Here is a 21,666-nt window from a genome sequence, read left to right as displayed (position 1 = left end):
GGGGGGACTTTTCACAAGGTCCTGTAGGAACAGGACAAGGGGTAACAGGTTTAAATTGAAAGTGGGGAGGTTTAGATTAGATATCAGGAAGAAGTTCTTCCTGGAGAGGGTGGTGAGGCACTGGAACAGGTTGCCCAGAGATGCTGTGGATGCCCCATCCCTGGAAGTGTTCAAGGCCAGGCTGGATGAGGCTTTGAGCAACCTGGTCTAGTGGAAGGTGTCCCTGCCCATGGTAGGGGGATTGAAACTAGATGATCTTTAAGATAGCTTCCAACCCAAACCATTCCATAATCCTATGATGCTTTTTAAGACTGCCTGGCCTACTCCATACAAATTAGAAGTCTGAGCAAAAAACTTAGAATGTTTTCTTGAAAGATATTAAAGCTGAAGATGTAAATCATAATAATACCTCTGCCTATCAGCCCAAGGTCCATAGTTGAAGTCTGTTCCTTTTCCACAAACAATATCCAAACCCCAACATGGTGGCAGATCCTGTAATTTGTCGTCTTCGTTGTTTGCCTCTCCATCATTACTTTCCTCCATCTCCTCTGGTACAAGACCTATAGTACATAATATAATAAACAGATTACTAAAGGAAGCTGCTTCCAATTAGCATGAAAAATGTTTTCTAAGCACATGAGAATTACAGTGCCCTGATGTCAGTTTTATTTGAGACACTACAGCACATGAATATCAAGCAGATGCAGATTCCCAGGTGAAGGGCAAGAATATGACCAAAAATCCTCAGGATTTTTTGAAGCACTGCTCACTGATGTCAGTGAAACGCTGATATACACAGCAGTTTTCTCTCTTAAATATGCTTTTTACCAACACAGGTTTTCATATGTTCCACAATCAGTTCCAAAACCAACTTACAATCTTTTGAAACGAGATTAACTTAAAAGTCATTTCTACAGACAGGGCAAGAGAATTACAAAAACTTACTAAGGTAAGCCCAGTTACTAGCAAAAATTCAAGCTTTCAGCAGCCACCTATCTTACACCAATATACATAATTATTGAATGTTACCTTTGTTCAAGATTCAGGCAATACTTTAAGTGGAGTCAGAGCAAAAACTTTTTTCAAGCCAAAAAACTCCAGCAAAATCAAGCAGTAATATAGTGCACTGGATTTAGACATTGCACTATTCCAAAATTGATGCATCAAATAAACTTCCCAAAAACCCCAGCAGGTACTGACTATAAAGTGTCCCCACTCCTGAAGTACTTTTGGAAACTTAACGTAATTTAAGTTTACAGCTTAAAACACAAGTTGTTTCAGGAATATCAGGATTAATTGCTTCTATGTTGTATATAGACCTGTGGAAGGCACTGCTGACAGAGTATCTATGTCTGTATAGAACTACTTGCTGATAAAAACTTTGGTTCTACATGTACAGTTACTTCACCTATGGAATTCCCAAGCCTCTTACTTGAAAGAGTCTAGAAGTTGACAACAAGCAGCAAAAAGAACGCAGCTCACAATTTCACTCCCTTCCAAATACGAAACAAGTGAACTCTCTCCCATTTGTATCAGTGAAGTTTTTGAATGAAAACTGAAGTTCTCTTCATTTGCAGAAAAAATAATTTACGAACTTCTAAGTGTTCATAAGCACATGAACATTTTTATTGCCTCCAGAATACTACACTAACACTTTCAGCATACAGATTTCCTAGCATTAAAAAAGTCTAGCAAGTTCAGACAATTAAATAAACAGAGAGCCTTCAAATCCCTTAAAATTTTATCTTTGTATTTAACAGAAGGTACCTGGTTCATCCATATAGTAATAGATATCAACATCATTGGACTGCATTACAACAAAACCTTCACCCATCAGCCTCGGTGGTCTGTAATGGAAGGGTGGAGAGAGAAAGATTAGAAAGCAAGGCACTGAGCTTCATCTTTATGAATTCAAGTAATCTTAAATACAACCTATTAAACATAATGGAAGAGATTACCTAGGCCAGGCTCGCTTGTAGCTTGTAAGCAGTACATATTTAACCATGGAATCATCAATAAAACTGCTATTTCTATATCAAGGAAGCCCAGGGTGGATACAGTGTATGTGGTAGCTGACCAGGAAGATTTTGTGGGCAAGACTCTAGTTCATTGCAATCCCAAGACACCAGCTCCATGCATCTATACTGTGTTGCCTGCAGGCTGCCTGCCAGAGCCACAGGCTGCCTTATCTAGCAGGCATCCAGCTTGCACCAGTACCAGAAAGGTGGGCAGAACAGACAGAAGTGCCCACGTCCCACCACAGTCTGTCCAAATGTGGCTGTTTGGAAGTTAAACTTGAAGTGTAGGTTATAACTTCAGCTCCTCTCTTTCCCACCCTATTCAGCAGTGATTCCTGGTCTGTCTGCTGTCTCATTCTACACGAACTTATCAAAACAAACACTGCAAATCTTCAAGTCTCTGTGGTCTCAAGTCTCCTATCAAAAAGGCAGCTGTCATACTGCTAGGCTGTGTCTACCCTGATTTGCAAAAAATTCTTGATCGTTACATTGTCATTATTAGTATTACTACTACTTAAAGTAACCTAAACACCTGTTAACTCAAGCATGAAAATACCAGGTTCCTTTCCACAAAGACACATCTCAGCTATTATAAACCACAACCAACTACCAAAGTTTTACTTTCAATACTTCTTTTTAGCAAGAGTTTCTTTCTCCTTGTCCTATATCGTTTCACCTGCTAATTGTTTTCTTACTAAAATAGCACTGAACCACAGGGACAAGACATCGTCAGTAATTAGACCATTACTTAAAAAAAAAAAACCACTCACTCTTCTTCCTCAGTAACATTTCCCTCGATATAAAAGGTTCTAAGTGATAAAACTAATACATGAAACGCTTCTCCTCATACTAATATACTGGTATATTACAATCCCTTTCTTACAGTGTTACCACATGTTAATTTACATCATATTATATTTTACAGTAGTAATAACATTATAATGTGAAAAATCTTCTTTTGTTGCAAAAAAAAAAGTTTTTGCCACTTTTCAGACACTTTTATAGTCACTTTAAAAAAAAAAAAAAAGAAGAAAATTCCAATGACAAAAATACAGGGTCTACACATGTGACCTGCTAGAAGCTCGCTGCCCATTTTACCACTGCTCAAACACAGGAAAGCTTGGAAAACACAGAAGACAGCAGCAGATGCAGATCCCATGGACAGCAGAAGTTCTTCAAAAGCAACTTAAAATTAATTTTAGTTTGAGAATAACGATACCAGTGAAAGATGAAATACTTCCTATTCCCTTCCAATTTTCCAAGTATTTCTTTTTGCTGTCCCAAATCAAACTGGCCTCCCCAGCGAGATGCAAATAGAGCAAGATGTGAAAGAAACTGTTTAGTGGTTCAGGAACAGGAGTGGGAAGGAAAGCATTTAGAGATATATACACAGTAGTTGGTGGGAAGAGCTTCGTTCTTTCTGCCCACACGGATCAGCCAGACTGAAAGCACACCATGGCCCAGCAGCTCGGGGTAGCAACTTGAGCCCCTCAAGCTGAGCACACCACGACCGAGGACCCACTGTCTTGTAATGCAAGAGAGGGGAAGCTCACAACATAACCAGCTGCAAAACTTTGGAGACAGACAGTAACTTCCTTCAGCCGACACCATCATCTGCCAGTGTCCGACTGTGCCCTCAGCATCATCAAGCAAAGGCTGCATCTCACTCCACCAGCTCAGGATTTCACCGCGAAGGTCAGCCAGCCGGAGCACGAGGGAGCCTGTCTGTAATGGCAAACTCTACTTCCTCCCTGCTGCTCGATCTGGTACGCGTTTTGTTCCATGGAATACAGAATACTGTATCCCTTCCACCTGAAGTGCATTCCCCTCTCTGCCAGCACGGAGTGCACAGGTCTCAAAACACTAGATACAGATTTAGCTAAGTCTGTAGATATACACCGGAGAAGCTACATTACTGTTTTAATAAAACTCCTGTAAAGTATGAATAGGGCAGATTTAACAATTGTTTACTTCTGCCTTCCTAATAGTGTTTACTTATACCAAAATTAATAATTTTATTTTAATCTAAACCACTATCTTAAATAGAATTACAAAGAGTTTTTGAGCTAAGTCTTCTTCAAGACAGACAATTTGACTTAGCACCACAGCCTAACAGAAACTGCCATTGAGCTGTAGGAAAGAGAAATATCTATAGCAAAGCTTTAAGAGCTGACAGACTGGCCAAATCCTCCTGTCACTCACTCACTGCCATGTCATCCTCATCACCTTTGCCATACTCTATTTTCTCACGGAAAGCTATGAGATCTTACACTAATTGGAAGTGGACAGGGGGTAATGGGTATAAATTGAAATCAGGGAGGTTTAGATTAGATATCAGGAAGAAATTCTTCACAGAGAGGGTGGTGAGGCACTGGAACAGGTTGCCCAGAGATGTTGTGGATGCCCCATCCCTGGATGTCTTCAAGGCCAGGTTGTATGTGGCTTTGAGCAACCTGGTCTAGTGCAAGGTGTCTCTGCCCATGGCAGGGGGGTTGGAACTAGATGATCTTTAAGGTTCCTTCCAACCCTAACCATTCTATGATTCTATGGAGGGGAAAAAAAGAACAAACACACCAAAACTCCACGTGGTAGCTAAATGTCTTCCTTGTTCCTTTTCCGCCAATTCTCTCAGTGTACATCTTTATCATGTCTGCATACTCCATTAAACCCTTCTCTTTCCAGCTCTTGTTCTGATCTCTCTGAACCCACTACACTTGTATAAAACTTTTTGCCTGTTCCGTGCAGTTTTTTGTCCACAAAGAGGAAAGTTCTCTTCTATATCTTCATGTCTCGTCACTAGTTCTTTTGATTCCCTTTTTAAGAAGAATATGAAAATACATTGTAGATGACTGAAGCAGCTTATAGTTTTACATTATCAAGGGATCACAGGCCATAGCAAACACAACACAGCAGCCAAGAAAAGCAGTATCTTTCCATACAGCAGTCCTAGGATGGTCAGAGGTTGAGTGGAAACGGACAGGTGGCGAACCCAAGCGCAGAACCGTATTAGATTTCAGACCAACATATATTTTCTTAATGACAATGAATTCCATGATCAGTGCTCACTGCTTAACCACACAAAAAAGAAAATAGTACTGCTCCTTGTATCTGTATTCTCAGCTTAAAGTGCACATCAAACTACCTCCACAGAAAATGGGAGAGGAAGGTTCTTAATGAGGCCACCTAACCCACCATCATCAGGAATAGTTACACCTTGTCAGACTGAGCTGATGGAGGCGGTGGAACTCTAGAAACCCCACCACCGGTCATTTCCAAAAGCAAACTAGAGGATGGCAGTGGAGGATAACGAGATCATAATTAAAAAGCACTTCCTGATATCCACCCCAAACTTCCACTCTGAGCCTGCTGACTTAGTCACTGCTCTCCAAACTTCTGCTCTGATCTGCTTTTCCTAGCACTATTTTTTTTTACTTTGGATTTTGGAGGATTTATTTGCAAAAAGCGATGGAGGCATTGAGGTATGTGTTTGTAACATAATATGACAGTTTTCAAGGTGGGTTTTTGATGTTTGTATCGATTAGTCAGTCTGTTACAAATTTCATGAAGCCACTTAGCTGTTTTTTATACGAGCAATTGCCTGCAGGAAGTTCTGAATGTTAAAACACTCAGCTTAGTTTTTAAGCCAAAGAAGCGTAAGAGGGCAGGCTCTAAAGATTCAGCCATTCCCAGTTCCCAGTGAACTGGGTCATTTGTTGAATCTACCCAGTAAATTAGGGCATATGTTTTCTGCACACACACCATCCTTCAGCCATCAGGGGCTGTAGGGATAGTAACAGCATAAAAAGAAAATACTTAGCGGAAGCAGGAAAAAGCTAATAGTTTGAGTATCTTAATCCTATTTTGTTTTAATCTTATTTGTTTTCAATATTAATTGGAGAAATTTCCTTTGTCGTCATGTTGGCAGAGTAAGACTGTACACATCCACAGAATCTTATTTGAAAGCACATAAAGCCATATTATAGACGGCAGTATTTGGCTGATACAAAGTCAATTAAGGAACAGTCAAACCATACACAGGTTTTCTCATTTTCTGGATATTGTCACTTAGGAGGTATAAAATAGTTATAATGATTTTACATAAATTCATACACACAGTAGTCCAAGGATAGGATACATTATTTGTTTTTTTGCTGAGCAAATAATGTCTGTGAAAGACCTTAAAATTTAGCAGTTTTGTCCAAATTATCTGTTGAATATATAACACTGTAAGCATTAAATAAGATAATGCAGAAAAGTCTGTCTGTGATGTTCATACCATATCAATCAAGAATGTTAATATAGTAAGCACATAATATGCTTACTGGGTAAAGTGTAATAAAACAAGAATCTTAGTGTCAAATCGTTTCATGCAAGCACCCTTTCTGTTGTTTGACTTACTACTGTTCAATTTGTTAAAGACGGATAACCCCACAGGTAAAAGGGTCAGCAATCTGTCTTCAAAAGATAACATGATTTCTCCTACAACAAGTATTGCACAGCTCTTGCCCATTTTGAAAATATGTTTCCAAACCATACGCTAATCAGCTCTACAGAAGTCAACACCTTAAACCTTGCCATTTACCCTAGAAATTTAGTGCTGTCAAAGCCTGTGCGCAGCTATAGTACCTCAGTGAAGGGCCATAAAAGTTGAATGCAGAACATTAATCATACAGCAGAACACACCAAAAACGAAAGTCTTAAATGAGATAGAAAATCAGTACTTTTCTCCATAAATAAAACAGTTTCAAAGATCCAACATTTAAAACTCTCAGACTGACAAAAATACCAACTCTCTAATCACACTAAGAAAAACAAAGTCACAGAAACACAACCAACATTAATTTCTTCATCTTCTTAAAATAAAGAATAAAATAATACGGAAACAGAACAAAAAACAACCAAACAAAAAAACCCCTGAACTTACTCATCATTTTGAAGACCGACATATCTTGGACTTGGAACCAGCATGACTCTAACATTTTCCAATTTTCCTTTCACTATGTGCATAAACTGATCAAGGTGGCTTGAAGGTGGTTTTGTGGTATATGTCAAAAAAGCATCATCAAAGTTAATACAAAGTGTTTGTGGTTGATAATGATTCCCAAATGCCAAGCGACCCTAAATTAAAAAGAAAACACAATTATTCATTATACACTGCTCTTTTACATATATATATATACACATGTAGATATTTACCCATAATAACGCCGTTTAACCAGCCTTATGCAAATAAAGACAGCTGACAAAAATCCTGGCCTTAATCTGTGCATATCTAAAAATACTACCTTGTACATTAAACTCTTAATACTCCACCTCCTATCACCTCAATAACAGTTTTCCTGTTTTTCTGGGGAGGCAATCTCAACTTTTAAGGAACATATCCAAATATCCCTATTAAAAGATGCAGGGAAGACAAGAAAAATGAAAAATTTATTAAAAAAAAAAATCCCAACGCCTTCCAAGAACCCAACACACCACACACTGTACAACACCCATTATCTAGATAATTACTTGGTGATAGTCCTGAAATCATTACAAGCCTAAGACACAAGGACTTCCCAAACCAGCTATCATGACCATGTTTCCATCAGCACCATCAGGATTTGTGACTGTGTCAGGGGAGCGCTGGCGGTGTCATTTTAAAACGTTTTTAAAGCACGAAGGAGAACAAAAGCTCAAAAAGAACGCAGAAGAAAAAAATCAGGCTTGCCATTCATTTAAGCATATACCACTAAATATTTTCATTATCAGGTTGTTTTCACTTACCGTGCTCACGTTGACTTTAATGACTGGAATAAGCGACCTCCATGAAGAAGAAGGGTCTTGAGATTCTGTTTTTACTTTAACACTACAAGAAAAAATGGGTTTTATTAGTTTATTTTTTCTGCAGAAGAACTAAAGAACATTTTCTTCTAGGGGTCTTCAGTGCACAGCTCTCAGGGAACACTCCTTCCCACAGGGGCATCTCCTGTAAGGGACCTGCTGCACCTGTCAATAAGGGTGTAAGATGAAAACATAAAGAGACTGGCTCGGAGGCACATCCTTTACCCAGACTCAGGACTGCCACAGCATCCTGCAGCTACCCACTACATAATTTAGTAACGCCTACTGGCCTGGCCAGCAGCAGTGGAGGGACTCAAGTCTCATAATACCTTCTCTGCTCCTGACAATAAATCAGTCTGGTGTGATTCCATCCAAAGAGAGGGTTATCACTGAATATAAGCCATGTAGAACTCCTCCTCATAGACACACACCATGCTTTTTGGGGTACCCCAGAAAGAGGAATAAATTAAGAGAAGAAGGTTTGTGCAGCTATACAAACACACACCCCTAAAAAGACAGCTTGGGAAACCAGCCCAAGTTTAAAGCTAAAAAGCCATTAAGTCCTCCCCAAATCCTATAGACCCTCACATTTCATCTATTCAATGTCCTGAGCAGCCATTGCTTCTACTGAGCAATACCATTATTATTCTGCAAGCATAATCCTCTTCAACACATTCCCTTTCCACATTCTACTTCAAATAGATTTTTCAACCTGTCTCTGATCATTAAACAAAGAGTGTTCAGTTTGTCTGGTGGTGTTTTTTAATTATTATGGTAGGAAGTCCAAGGAAAGGAAAAAGATTTAGTCTGTCAGGCTTGTCAGTGCAATTTCTCTCTCAGCTCCGCTTCAACCATTTGGCCTCCAGAGCATATGTTAACAAAACACTACCCAATTAGTTCAGCACTTGGCAGAACAAAGCATCAACAAAATAGCAAAATGAATAATAATTTACCTTTCAAGATTGGTATGTGTTCTCTGCCGCCCGTTTACTTGTGCTTTTTCCCCATCTTTCTTTGCTGGAATTATTGTGGGATCCAAGCCAAATAGTTCTTGAAGTTGTCCATAGAGCTCAGAACGGTTGTACACATGAAATTCAAAGTCATTCACCATAATATACAGTCGTGTTTCTGCCTTTGGATCTAAAGAAATCATAGGAAAAGAGTTTTTAATTCTATTCCAACATTCCCTTGCAACATTTACAGATTTTCAAATATGCACATTTTGCATAAAACAATGTACACGGTAGTGAGCAGCTGCTGAGGTACATATTAAAAAGCAGTTTAAAAAAACCACAAAATAATTACACCATTCCAAGCAAATCAGTAAAACTTGGCAAATAAGACAGTTGCATACCAAATATAAAACCTGAAAGGCATTTCACCCTTAGGTCCCAGTCCAAAAATAAATCCAGGCAGGAGCTGCACCAAATGGTAAGTGAGGTTTATTGTCTTATACAGAAATACAAACAAACAAAAATTCCTCTTGATGCACAGCACAGAAGCCTCAGTGCCAACGCCTGCTTTTTAGCACAGATATCAGCACTTCAGACCAATTCAATTTCAAAACCCAAATGGTTTTCTAGCCAATCTCTGTGGTACAGCAGGACTGAACTGGGAAAAGGCTTTCTTTCACAGAGAAAAAGAAAACATTGGCAGAACAAACAAGAAGCATACTCATTTTGCACAACCAGCCAACATTTTCACAAATTTAAAATTTTAACTGTAATATCAGCTTGACTCCCTGATACTTAAAAACTAGTTTAACATCTGCTGATTGCATACAGAGGGATTGGTGACATACTTTAGCAGACTTGTCCCTCAGATAGCATGACCTAATTATGTAGTTAATGTGAGGAAAAAGCTTGCACAATTTCCCCCTAATTACCCAGTTGAAAGAGTGCCCATTACACATTCACTCAAGAGACCTGAGCTGCTCTAAAACCTGATCATGTCTTTCTAAGTCAAACAGATTTTAGGAAGCTGAAGCATCAAGGCTTATTACAGCAGTCCCCAATCTGTAACTCACGGGGTACAAACTGAAGGTAACATTTCCCACAGACACCAGCAACTAAAGACTCAGAACGAACACCACTGCTGTTGAGGTCAGCATTAAGAGGAGAAATGCCCAAGAGCCAAAGTTTAGAGACACCTGCTTTATTAAATGCACCCTCTTTGGTAATGAACTCATCTGTCCTCCAATGTTACGTGTCTATACAACACTTCCCCAGCAACAGCAACCCACCTTTTACTCCTCACACCCAAATTACCAGAAATTTCCATGTGGTAAAAAAAGTAAACGTGTAGTAAGTGTCCAGAAAGGACTGACATCACAGTTTTCTTGAAGAGGAGACAGAGAAAGGTTAATGAGCCAGTTTCAGCTCCTTCCCGTTTCATAAAAGCACTATCAAATCCATTTATTGGCAAAGTTAATTTGCATCAGTACAATAAATGCAAAGGATGACGTGGACAAAGATTGGCAGACACTACTCTCCACCTGGGAGAGCTCAGTATCATCAAGAACACAAACAAATGTAATGTTTCAATTCCTGGATGCAAGCATTAGACTTCACTAACTAAATGAAATCATATGTAGTAATTAATTTCTTCAAGGGGGATTTAAAGATACAACTATCTCTTTTTCCTAGTAACAAAACCAAGATTTGACCTCCACACACCAATGTGGTTGCCTAAGATGCTTTTGGAAAAGAAAAAAAAAAAAAAAAAAAAGAAAAAGACAAGCACATTCGAATGTCGCAGAGTTAAAATTATTCAGACATGTCTATGTAGGTCATGTAAAAGTAACTACCAGATTGATAGCAAAATACTGCAGTTTTATCAACATTTATGGATTCAAGGTGACTAATGTAGCCAAGGTTTTGACATTTGCTTCCTAAAAAGGGTAGTCACAATTTATTTATTTATTATCTTTTCAAATGTTTCTATCACACCTACCCAAACAATTCAACAAAAATATACCCACTAAATAAAACCTAACAGGAACATGAAACAAGTCACTCCAGCCAGTAAGTAGAGGGACTGGTTCTCAAAACAGTATTACCCCTTCAAAAGTACCTCAAACACTACACTATACAGTTTTACAATATGAGAATTGATAACCTACTGTGGTACCCAAGCCAAAACATGTGGGTGCACCCTATTCACAACATAATCCTCCAACATTTGTTCCTAAACCACTTTCATTCCTCAAGTATGTACAAAACCTATTCTCAGGTCCCAGTATGGTTTAACTTAACACTCAAGGCATGAAGACAACCCACATACTTGACTACTCCTATGAAGTTCTTTCAACAATGGTATGACATGCCTAGTACAAACATCGTGCCGTGATGAAAAACAGATTGTGTTTGCCAGGTCCAACTGAGGAACTTTTAAAAAGCCACAGCAAGAAATGCAACTTCACCGCAGCTTATCAATAATCGCTACCCAAACTTTTTGTGGTTCAAACCTTGCCCTATGCTATGAACTGTGATTAAGTCTTTATGAGAAGCATCCTTAAACTATAGTGCAACCCAAGTGTCACAGCAACATTTACTTTCAGATTCCAGTGGACAGGTAGGCAATGCATCAATTCTGATATTGAACGCATCAATTTCCTCTTCTCAGAGGAATAGTAACAAAATAATGCTTTAGAACAAACTTTAAAAAAAAAAAAAAAACCACCAGAAAGCAAAGCATTTTCATTTTTTTCTGACAGAAAGGTTTAGTAGGAATGCTTCCTATCATCCATGACTGTAATCTACCCTTTGGTCATAGACGCACACTGACTACCATCGGTTCAATAGAAAGAGGACACCATAAAGCATTTTGCAAAAGCATATACACCAGAGTGAAGGAAACTGTTCCCCGAGTTTGCCCTCTTCTTCCGAATAACTTTGACTCTTCTCTGACAAACCTCACATCCCAGTTCCCGCTCAGTTTTTATTGCTTTAGGTGTCCTCGTGAGACTTGCAAAGCCAGTGGATCTCAGCGGGTCAGCAGTGACTGGCAGGCACTGCTGTATTCTTCAGCTCCTCAGGAAGCAGGCTGAGAAGCCTTAAGCAGTTATCAGTGAAAAATATTCCCAATAACACATGAACATACTCCACAGGTACATGGAACAACACCGAGGTTTCTTTTTACCGACAGAACTAACAGCCTGGAAGCTGAAGTTACATCAAGATTGAATAAGTAAATCCTAGCATTAAAAACAATTTTAGTACGGATAACTTATTGAACATGTCAAGTACTCATCACCACTCAATCTTTTTAAGAGGTCACTTATTGCACTTCCAGGGAAAACTTTACAACCTGTATGGCTGGGCTGGATGAACACTGAGGCCCTTCCTGGTTCTAAAACCTCTGAATATATGAATGAATTTCCAGTCATTCTCCTCCCACAAGCTCAGTACGTAATATACGAGTTGCACTACCTTCAGCACACTCCTTCAGGAGACAGAGACACGTACAAGCTTCATATACATTTGAACAGACAAAGATAGCTTTCAGAATATTTAGCATGTCCCCATTCTTAAAGTTCACCTCCTTGCGTGCAATTGTAATGGTGCTTACCACTGAAAACTGGGTTATGGAGTACAGCCCTATAGCAATGAGGTGATGTCAAGGACACTTGGCATGACATGAAATGGACTTCCCTTATTAAAGCCTCCAAGTATTTCAGTATCCCTTACTAGACTCCCCTAAAACTCTCCTCTAAAATATAAACCCTCCTCTAAAACTCTAAGGCTGTCTCACAAAAGAATGAGTTCACTTTATATCTACACTAACAGAACTTTAATTTTATCACCACTATGAAAAACAAAATCCCATTCCTGTCGCATTTCACATTATTGTTAGAAGCCCCTGCACTTCAGCTACAGAACTTGAAAACAAAAAAGGTCCACAACACTCAGAAACTAATCATAATTTCTTATATCTAGGTTTTTGTAAGATATATTTTTAAAAATATGAAAGTATTTAAGGCCCCTGTTTTTATAAGAATCTGGTAGAAATTTTAAATTACTAAGAGCCCTGATTCAGCCTATGTGGTTTTTTTATAGGAAACTCTCATCTCTATTTTGTTTTTTTTTTTTCGTTTGTTTATCTGTTTTATGAAGGATCTGAAACAGAGATATGCATCAGTAACGTCTAGCTACCACAGGTTCTCCAATCATTCTGTGAGAGAGCTGTAAGGGAGTAATCCTTGAACAAAAGATAAATCTTTAAGGTGCAATATACCGTCAGCCTTCGCAATTCAGTCAGGTGCAGGCATTTCTGCTGTGATCAAGCAGGTTAACAAGTATCAGGAAGAACGTACTACAAGAGACTAAGAATCATTGAAAAACTAATTTTTCCTTTAAGGTTAAAAATGAAAGAGTCTCTGCTAAATAATCAAAATGTAGAGTGAGCAAGGTTATTTCTCTGAGGAAAATGAGTGATTATTTAAGTGTTTTACTCACATTCCTTTGTTGTCAGATCTATACACCTCTGACCTGCTTGGTTACTTGGATTTAATCGTCCACTAATCGTGCATTGTTAAATGCCAGCAGAAAAGGTTAAAGCCTTGCAATACTACCAAGCAAAAATACCACCATAAAAGACAGACGAAACTATCTTTACTGCATTAAGTTCAAATCATTTTTTGTATTCTGCGAGCCACTAGAGGAATACATTTTAACTAGCAGATGAAGAAAATTCTATGAAAACCTGTTGGACAATAACCTCTGGTTGGAAAAAATCTAATTAACTCTAAGACTAGGTTTCACTTTTTGAATTGGTTTTCTTATGGTATAAAGAACTTAATTGTGTCCTAGCACCTGAGGTTTAGTAACGCCTCAATAAAAAGAAGTGAGAAACGCTTCCTAATCCCTATCTCTATAGTGAACGGTGTCTCGTACCTGTGTAATGCACACACAGTACTTCTACCACTGTTGAGTTGGTACTGACAAAGCAATGGCTGTACAAGCTTGATGACAAGTCTAAAAGGCTTCACACCATCAGAGGTCCCTTCCAAAGCAGAGATGAGGAAAAATAAGCCCTCCAAAGTTCAGTGACCCTCTCAATTAGTGCCCTCCTCAACCAGAGACAGTTGCCACATCTGGACCTCCTTGATTAGCAATGGAGCTGCGATGTTTCAAAAGCCAAGAGAGACAGGACCTGAGACTCATTCAACAAGATTCTAATCCTATGACTAATCACACATCACAAGGCTACTTATGATTTCCCCCAGCGTTTTCCACAGATACAGTTAATCTCTTGCATTGGTGTTAATCATCCTTCTTCAGCCAGAGATAAGGAAGAAAAATAAATGATGTTTTCACACTTCCACCCTTCCAGGACCACAGATGTCATCAAGACACAGGGTTATCTGATATTAAAGAACATCCCCTACTGTAACACTTTTGCTAAGATACTGACAGCACAACACTAGAACTTGAAAAGTAAAGTCATTTCCAGAATCTGTATTTATCATGGTTATAAGCTTCAATACAGGGTCAATTGTGCTTAGACTACAGCTAATGAAGGCTACTATTAAGGATAATGGTTTGTCTTACAAGGGTTCAAGTCCCTGATACTGAATCCTGTATTTACTTCATTATGTTGTTCTAGCCTATTAACACAGATCAACCAGTTAAAAGGACCCATACCTTCTGATGATTCCATGTATGTCAGGTACGTATCAACAAATCAATTTCTTGCATGTGATTGTGCAAAGAAGTATTTTTCTGAGGGCTACCTGTAAACTTAAACTTTGAAACCTTTTTGAGAAACCTACCATGCTGTTTCTGCTTAGGGTTGTACATCTTCCACCAGCGAAATATGATAAATCCGTCTTGAATTCTAAATCAAATAAATTAGATAAAACTGAAGTTAAGAGAGTGATAATCCAAAATCCTACATGCAGCTGGATTGTACGTCGCCTTATGCAGTGCAGTGCAGAGATCTACAGTTGCAGTAGCGTGCATGCAATATTAAAGCAGGAACGCTACAGCACAAAGCATACAGTATAATATTATGTAATTACTGCAGTAGCTGAAACTTGTATAGAAGTTATATCCATTGCTTTCTCAAGGCTTTACAAATTTAACAGTAAGAATCAAAATTACAAACTGTGTGCTGTTCTTGAAACAAATTCTTTTCAATTACACTATATATGCAAACTACTTGGCCAAAATGAATCTTCCAAATCTAAGAGCAGGAGCATGAGGGAGTGAAAACACATTAATGAAAAAGTAGTTGACTTTCAAACTCTGAAGTGTTTTATTTTACAAATATTAAGGTCAACTAGAATCTTCGTCAGTATTCACTTCCCACTGACAACGTTCAAACAGCAAGGGAGCTAACAAGTATCTAAGAATGTCTAAATACTAACATCAAAAGAGTCGGTTTATTTTTAACATTTACAAATACATTTATTGCTCACTTGTAAGATGGTATTTTGCTATGTTTTATGATTTTATTTTGACATATACATTTACTGCATTTGAAATCGCTATTGAGAAGAGCAAATCCCTGGGCAACCTGTACCTGATAGACATGTCTTCTGTGATGAAATAGATTTCGCGAACCATGACTTTTCCAGACAGCACAGAGAATGAAAAGGAACCTAGTGTAAAAAAGAAGTGTTTATCAGTCATTAGCCTAAAGCTGTTGAAGCTTTATCTTCTGAAAAGGAAGAATTATCTGAAATGGGTTTACTGGGTACCTTTGAAAACACACTGACTTTCAGAGGAGAAAGCAGTCAGAGATTCAGAACATATGAGACAAAATCTACGCAACCCTAAAAGCTGCTGGGTTTGGCACCACACACTAATACAACAAACCCGCTGAGAGACACTAGTCACTTGAGAACTTTCAGGTGCCTTGTGAAGCTTGTGAAGTTAGGAAAGCTATTTTGAACATTTACTCTATCAAGCCATTGTATGCAAGACCATAATTAGAGAAATAATGATTCCTGACAAAATTTTAAATGGCTATGAAGTTTTCAGTCCAATTAGTATGACAAATTGTGTTTACAGCAGGAAGGATTAATAAGCATGAAAAGACCAGCAGGTGATGCAACAGCACATATTTTTCCTAAGGCTTTTCACATAACCCACAGAAAATTAAATAAACCATGATTAAAAAAAAAAAAAAAAAAGTTACCCCAACATTAATCAACCAAAGCCAAGCTGTAAATCATTGGACCTAATTAATGTTATGTTCTTCTCAATGATTAACTTTATGAAGGACATCACATATTTGGCCAGCTATGTCCAGCTGTCTTAATATCAATTTCACTGAGAAATTTTAATAAAAGCCTATAGATCAAGTGTAGCAGCCAATAAGTATTTCATCTATATTGCTGTTCAAAAGGCTGAATTTGAAGATGGTCTGAATTACAGTTCTTAAATTCTTGAGGACATAAGCAAATTATTGCAGGGGTCTCTTTGGCAGGCAAGTGTGGGTGGGATTTTTTGTTTCTATCCTACATTTACGATCACTAGTTGCAGAGAAAGTCCAGAACTCAAGTCATCGTCCTGCTGGGAAGCACACAGAGGAAGGCATGCAAGAATAAATGAAAGAAAATGAAAAGTGATCAGAGTGTAGTTGTGGGATACAGCCCTCTGTGACTCAGCACCAGATATTTTTGTAATGTGGGTGAGTGCCCAAGTGATTTGTACTGCCCTGCTTTATTCAAAATTGTTTTAAAATATATTAAAAAAAAAAAATTAATGGATTGTGATGTAGATGTTCTAGCCAGTATAAATTCTACACGTCACAGTCCCAGTATGGATTAACGTGATTAGATGTTCTCACAGATTATTTAGAAAGCAAGGACACTGCCATAATAGGGTGGCAAAGCTTGAGACCCTACTGTGCCCCTCCGAGTCCACTCCGGTGGCTGCTACCCACACTTGCTGTATAACCAGCCTCACAGACAGAACCAGCCTCAAAGGTGCGGGGAAGCGGCACTCCTAAACACCAAATTATAAGGTCTGTCCAGAAGCAGATCAGGAAGGTTCCAGGGAGCACTGAGGTCAGTCTTCTCCTTTAAGGTCATTAACTATTAAGATTACAGGGCTTTGAAATAAGGGTAAAGGAAAACGTATAGACTTTAAGTACAAAAATATAGACTAACCAGAAAAAAGTAAACTCGACTTAAACTGCCAAGTGACTTTTAATATAAAATGATGAGACTTCAGTGAAAAAGGGAGTGCTTTTCTACCTACACCAAGAATCCTCCCCTAAAGCATGATCATCTTTTTCTTCTTAAACCCATGTTGATCATTTTCAAATTACTATAAAAAAAGAATACTATGATTTTATTTCAGGTTTCTAGCAAACTGATGTATAATAAAAAACAGTAGATAAAACAGCAGCATTACCGTAATCATAACTTACCAATATGGATGTAGCCATGTTTATATAATCTGTTAAGAACCAATGTTAAAATGAGTCCAATGTTCCGGGAATTATAATAAGTTAGGTAGATAATCCATCCGCAAGACAATATTGTCGCTGTTGAAAGATTAAAATGAATTAAGATATTTTTTAAAGTACGCTGACCTAGATAAAAGCCTTACCTATTAAGACTATAAAGCACAACAGTGTTCTTCCTACTCTTAAATGGGACTCTTAACTGATGTTTTTAGAGAGATGGTGTGAAAAGGGTGTCAAGAGATGGGGGGACAGGGAAAGGGGAAGTTCAGAAGAATATGGTTTCTTCTCTGCTCCTCCATTCCCCAGTATAAAAAACCTGTCCTCCACAGGACCTGCAAAAGGCACCATATATTTCATCACATCGCTTATCATCCATGAAGTTAAATTTCATAGATGAAAGCCTAACACGCATTATCCCACGTGGTCATGTACTTCAAAACACCCTAAAAAATACACTACATTCCTTCTCCAAACAATGAACTGTAATTTAAATGTCTGGTCTTTCATATCATAGCACAGGAAACAACACTATCACATCGGACACCATTTCCTAAATTGCTGTATCCTGGGATAAACGTACCAGTCCCTGGGTTAGCAGCAATCTGTCAACAGTTCAAGCATGGAATTTGATAGGACAAAAAGGAAATAGCCATCCAATGAGAAAATGTTTAAAAAAAAAAAAATTAGGTCTGATAATCCCCAAAGTAATTTTTACTTTAGTTGATTAAGAGCAAGTAACCTATTTCTACAAGGGTTCTCAAAGCTTCCAGAAGGACAAACCCAAAAGGAATGGGACTGCCAGGGAACGGACTAGTTCTAACTCACTTTACTGATAATTACATTCTGTTTTATCCAAAGCAGAATAGGAAAGAAAGCAATTTCTGTATTTGAGGTATCTCTACTTATTATACTAACTGAACTTTTTAACAGAAGTGTTTTGGTTATGTATACACTTCATACTGAAGATATGTCATAAAGCTACACCCCAGGAAAGGAACTGCTCTTGGCATTCAGTGAAGGCCCACTCCAAGGACAGCCTCTCCTCACTGTCAGATGAGTAAGCTACTCACTTCTGGTCCTCTACCAATGTAGGGAGAAAGGTAGAATGACTCACACTCACAGGTTTCATTCCAGTAATAAAACTTAATTTGAGATTAAAGTTCAACTAGATACTTATCTTCTACATACTTAAAGCCAAGAAGGTATCCTCTTAAGGTGACGTACATCAAGAGAAATCAGCAAACTAGTGCAGTCTGCAGGCATTACAGTCCTAACCCACTGCCTTTACCACTACTCACACCTCTGCCGCAAATTGTAGCCTTTTCTCTTCCCTCACTAAATTTAGTCTCCACTATTAAGTGACAGATCCCATAAACTCTATTCAACTCATCATTATATTCTTCACTGAAGCTACATTTTGGAAATTGCAACTGGAAAGTATTACTGCATGTGATTTTTAGAAATTACCCTAGACTTGAGCAACAGCTCTTTGAGGAGCATATTCATTTCTAGAATTCATCACCTCTTTCATTGGGATCAATAGTTAGCTGTTTCAGGATTCAGGAGAAGAAAATATTGACATCTTTTTTTTTTGTTCGCTTAACAGGATGCAGATGAAAGCAAAGAAGGACGGGCTGGTTGAAACTGGGTCAGTTAATAATTATTTCTTTAATATGTTTCTATCCAAACCTCATAATAACAGGAGGCTACTCAGCTTTTTCTTGTTTGTGTCATTGTATCTAGAATACCAGGTGGTTTCTTGCAATTGAAGAGAACAGCAGCTCCCCAAAACTGAATAATTGTATATAGGTCATTGTGCCCACAGAAAGGGATGGACTCTATTAGTTCTTGAAGTTCCATCCACCCTTCTGTGAAACAGAAACATGGAAGTTTAACATATTGAAGCAAGTAAGAAAGCTAAGCAAAGCTTTTGGTTTTAAATTATAGCTCTTACATGGAATTGCTTATATCCTGCATAATTTCCATGCAAAATTACTAATAGTTTGCTCTAAGAATCCAGTGCAGTGAGAGAAAACCAGAGAAAGAAAACTCTGCAGACTGCAATTTGACACTTTTATTCTTTGGTGAAAGACCCAAACAACTTTAAGACTCAAGTCAAAGCTTCTGGAGACAAATTTTTCAGATCTGTTCCGCATACGTTCCACATTTTGCCATCAGCAACTATCAACATGGTCATTTTCTCATTTTCATCTTCATTACACTTAGAATTTTATGTTGAGTATGAACTTTCTGTGTCAACATATTAAAAGCAAAATAAATAATATGCAGAAAGTACTCCCAGCTAATTTGCCTTTGTCCTTTTCATTGAGTTTGGCCTACTGAAAATTAATTCCAGTACGTCAATAGCCAACGCACATGCTTTAACTACTCCAAAGTCCTGTGCTGTCCCTCACTCCAGATCCAAGAATCAAGGTTGAAAAGCAGGCACGATCTACCTCAGGAAAAGTCCAAATTCATCACACCCTTCTCCTACCCTCATCTAGACCTGAATACAACTTAATTTTTACTTTGCTGTTCTTGACCTATCTGTTCATAGACTCAGAAAATAAAAGTACCTACACAAATAAAAAAACCAGCACTAGCATTATAAAAAAATTAGCATACCTAAATCAGGCATATTTACAAAAACATCCCCTAAAAGGAGTACAAGACTCTGTGGCTTACAGGCTTAATGTGGCACACAATTTAGCCTAGAAGTTATGTCATTAAACACAATAGTCTTGATATTACATTTCAAACTCTAGCATACTAAACCGCAGAAACATACGTATCAGAATAACAAAGTTACTGTACCTGCCTGTCATGTGCTACAATGCTAGTCCTTTGTCATGGTATTAACGTTTAATCACCAGCTTACTCTGGTGTTATACAAAACTTATGTCACAGAGAGAAGTCCTTGCCAAGTTCTTATTTTGCAGTCGCAGCTGTAGGGCATCATCCCTTCTACACTGCACTTAGCTCCCAAGTGTTGCAGCACCGTTAGTATTGGAAACAGTTCTGTATTTTTTCTTTCTGAAATACTTAAGTAGCATTGCCTTACCTCACTTAACAGCTGTAAAACAAATAAAAATCTATTACCAACGTTGTGATGTAATTTGGTAAGAAATTTGATATCGATATGCCAGCATTTAGAGAAGCACATTTAAAAGCACACACAAACAAAAAATTTAACTGTAACAGAACAGATCCACCTTACCTACTAGCAGCCAAACAACATTGGAGTCATGCTCTGTTAGGAAGTCTTCCAACTGCGTGATACTTGGGACAAAACTATCATTTTTTCTTTGATCCATTGCTAAACTGTTTTTGCACCAGCACCTATAGAACTGAAGGGGAAAAAAAAAAAAACAAAACAAACACCACCAAAATCAGAAACAAGCACAGTACAGTTTCGAGAAATTTTGAGTATTTGCCATGTTAATAACCTCTAACAGTTTGTTTCACACAAATATGAATTTACTTGTTTTGTTCTTTCAATAACATCTTCATTAGTCTCAGCTACCCTTTCTTCTACTCTAGAGCTCCAGAAGCACTTCCACTCACATCTGCTGAAACAGTTTCCAGCCAGGTACCTCCCTAACACAGATTACAGACCAAAAGAATGCCAGAATGCGCTCTTCAGATTTAGCACCCTGAATGACCTCTACAGCATATAATAGCAAATTTATAAAACTGTCCTACCGTAGCAGCAAGTCAAAAGGTAACCGAACATACAAGTAAAAATGAGTCTTCATTAAGCCTTCTAACATGCAAAAAGGTAGTATGAGATGCTATGAGACTGAACCCCTGACCCTGTGGAAAGAAAGACCAATGCTTTTCAGGAGCTATGGAAAATGCCCAGAGCCTTCTAATCCGCTGGGTCCATTAATTCTTCTGCTCTAGGATGGATTTACATCATCTTATAAAAAGTGACTATAGTGTCTATGTTATAGAGAGCAGAAAACCAGTCCTTCTGATCTTACACACTTATTCAAACCACCCATAAATCACCTTGCAACCGGGTTGTATTAATTACGTGCGATTAACAGGGAGTAGCTCAGCTCAGTCACATCTGTAATTACACAGCAGTATTTTACTTGCATTAGTTTCATTTGAAGTCTTCTCCCTCAGACATTATCTGTCAAGCTTTCTTACAGAAAGATAAGCATTAATTCTGCTTTTTTTTTAACACCTTCCAGCTCCCGGCAGCCTGTCTTCCTGTCAGTATTCAACCCACAAAATAAATGAGTAGACTTTATTTCACTTCTTTATGAAGTACCCAATGCTCTCCATCTAGAGCTCTAGAACATAAAACTAAGTAGAGCTGGCAAGACCTTAGTTTTTGAGCAGCCTAACACCTTTGGAACAGTCAGTATTCAGAAGTGTTAGCAATAAAACTAACAAT

The 21,666-nt window shown here is 38.2% G+C and overlaps 1 protein-coding gene across 1 annotated transcript; it reads right to left on the bottom strand.

The window, feature by feature from the left end:
- Window positions 1-409: 409 nt before the first annotated feature.
- On the bottom strand, window positions 410-20,602 carry LOC104510751 (uncharacterized protein KIAA1109-like; the record flags this gene model as incomplete). The annotated part of the gene is made up of 9 exons (XM_010153102.1): window positions 20,479-20,602; window positions 17,223-17,339; window positions 15,366-15,444; window positions 14,614-14,678; window positions 8,795-8,981; window positions 7,785-7,866; window positions 6,943-7,136; window positions 1,768-1,847; window positions 410-560 (listed from the first exon to the last, which is right to left on the bottom strand). Coding segments are annotated over exons 1-9 (1,052 nt in total), but the record flags the coding sequence as incomplete, so codon positions are not given.
- Between the last annotated feature and the right edge of the window lie 1,064 nt (window positions 20,603-21,666).

The sequence above is a fragment of the Eurypyga helias genome, unplaced genomic scaffold (genome assembly GCF_000690775.1).
Source record: "Eurypyga helias isolate BGI_N326 unplaced genomic scaffold, ASM69077v1 scaffold10436, whole genome shotgun sequence".
NCBI lineage: Eukaryota > Metazoa > Chordata > Aves > Eurypygiformes > Eurypygidae > Eurypyga > Eurypyga helias.
This window is presented reverse-complemented; position numbering and strand designations above follow the sequence as displayed.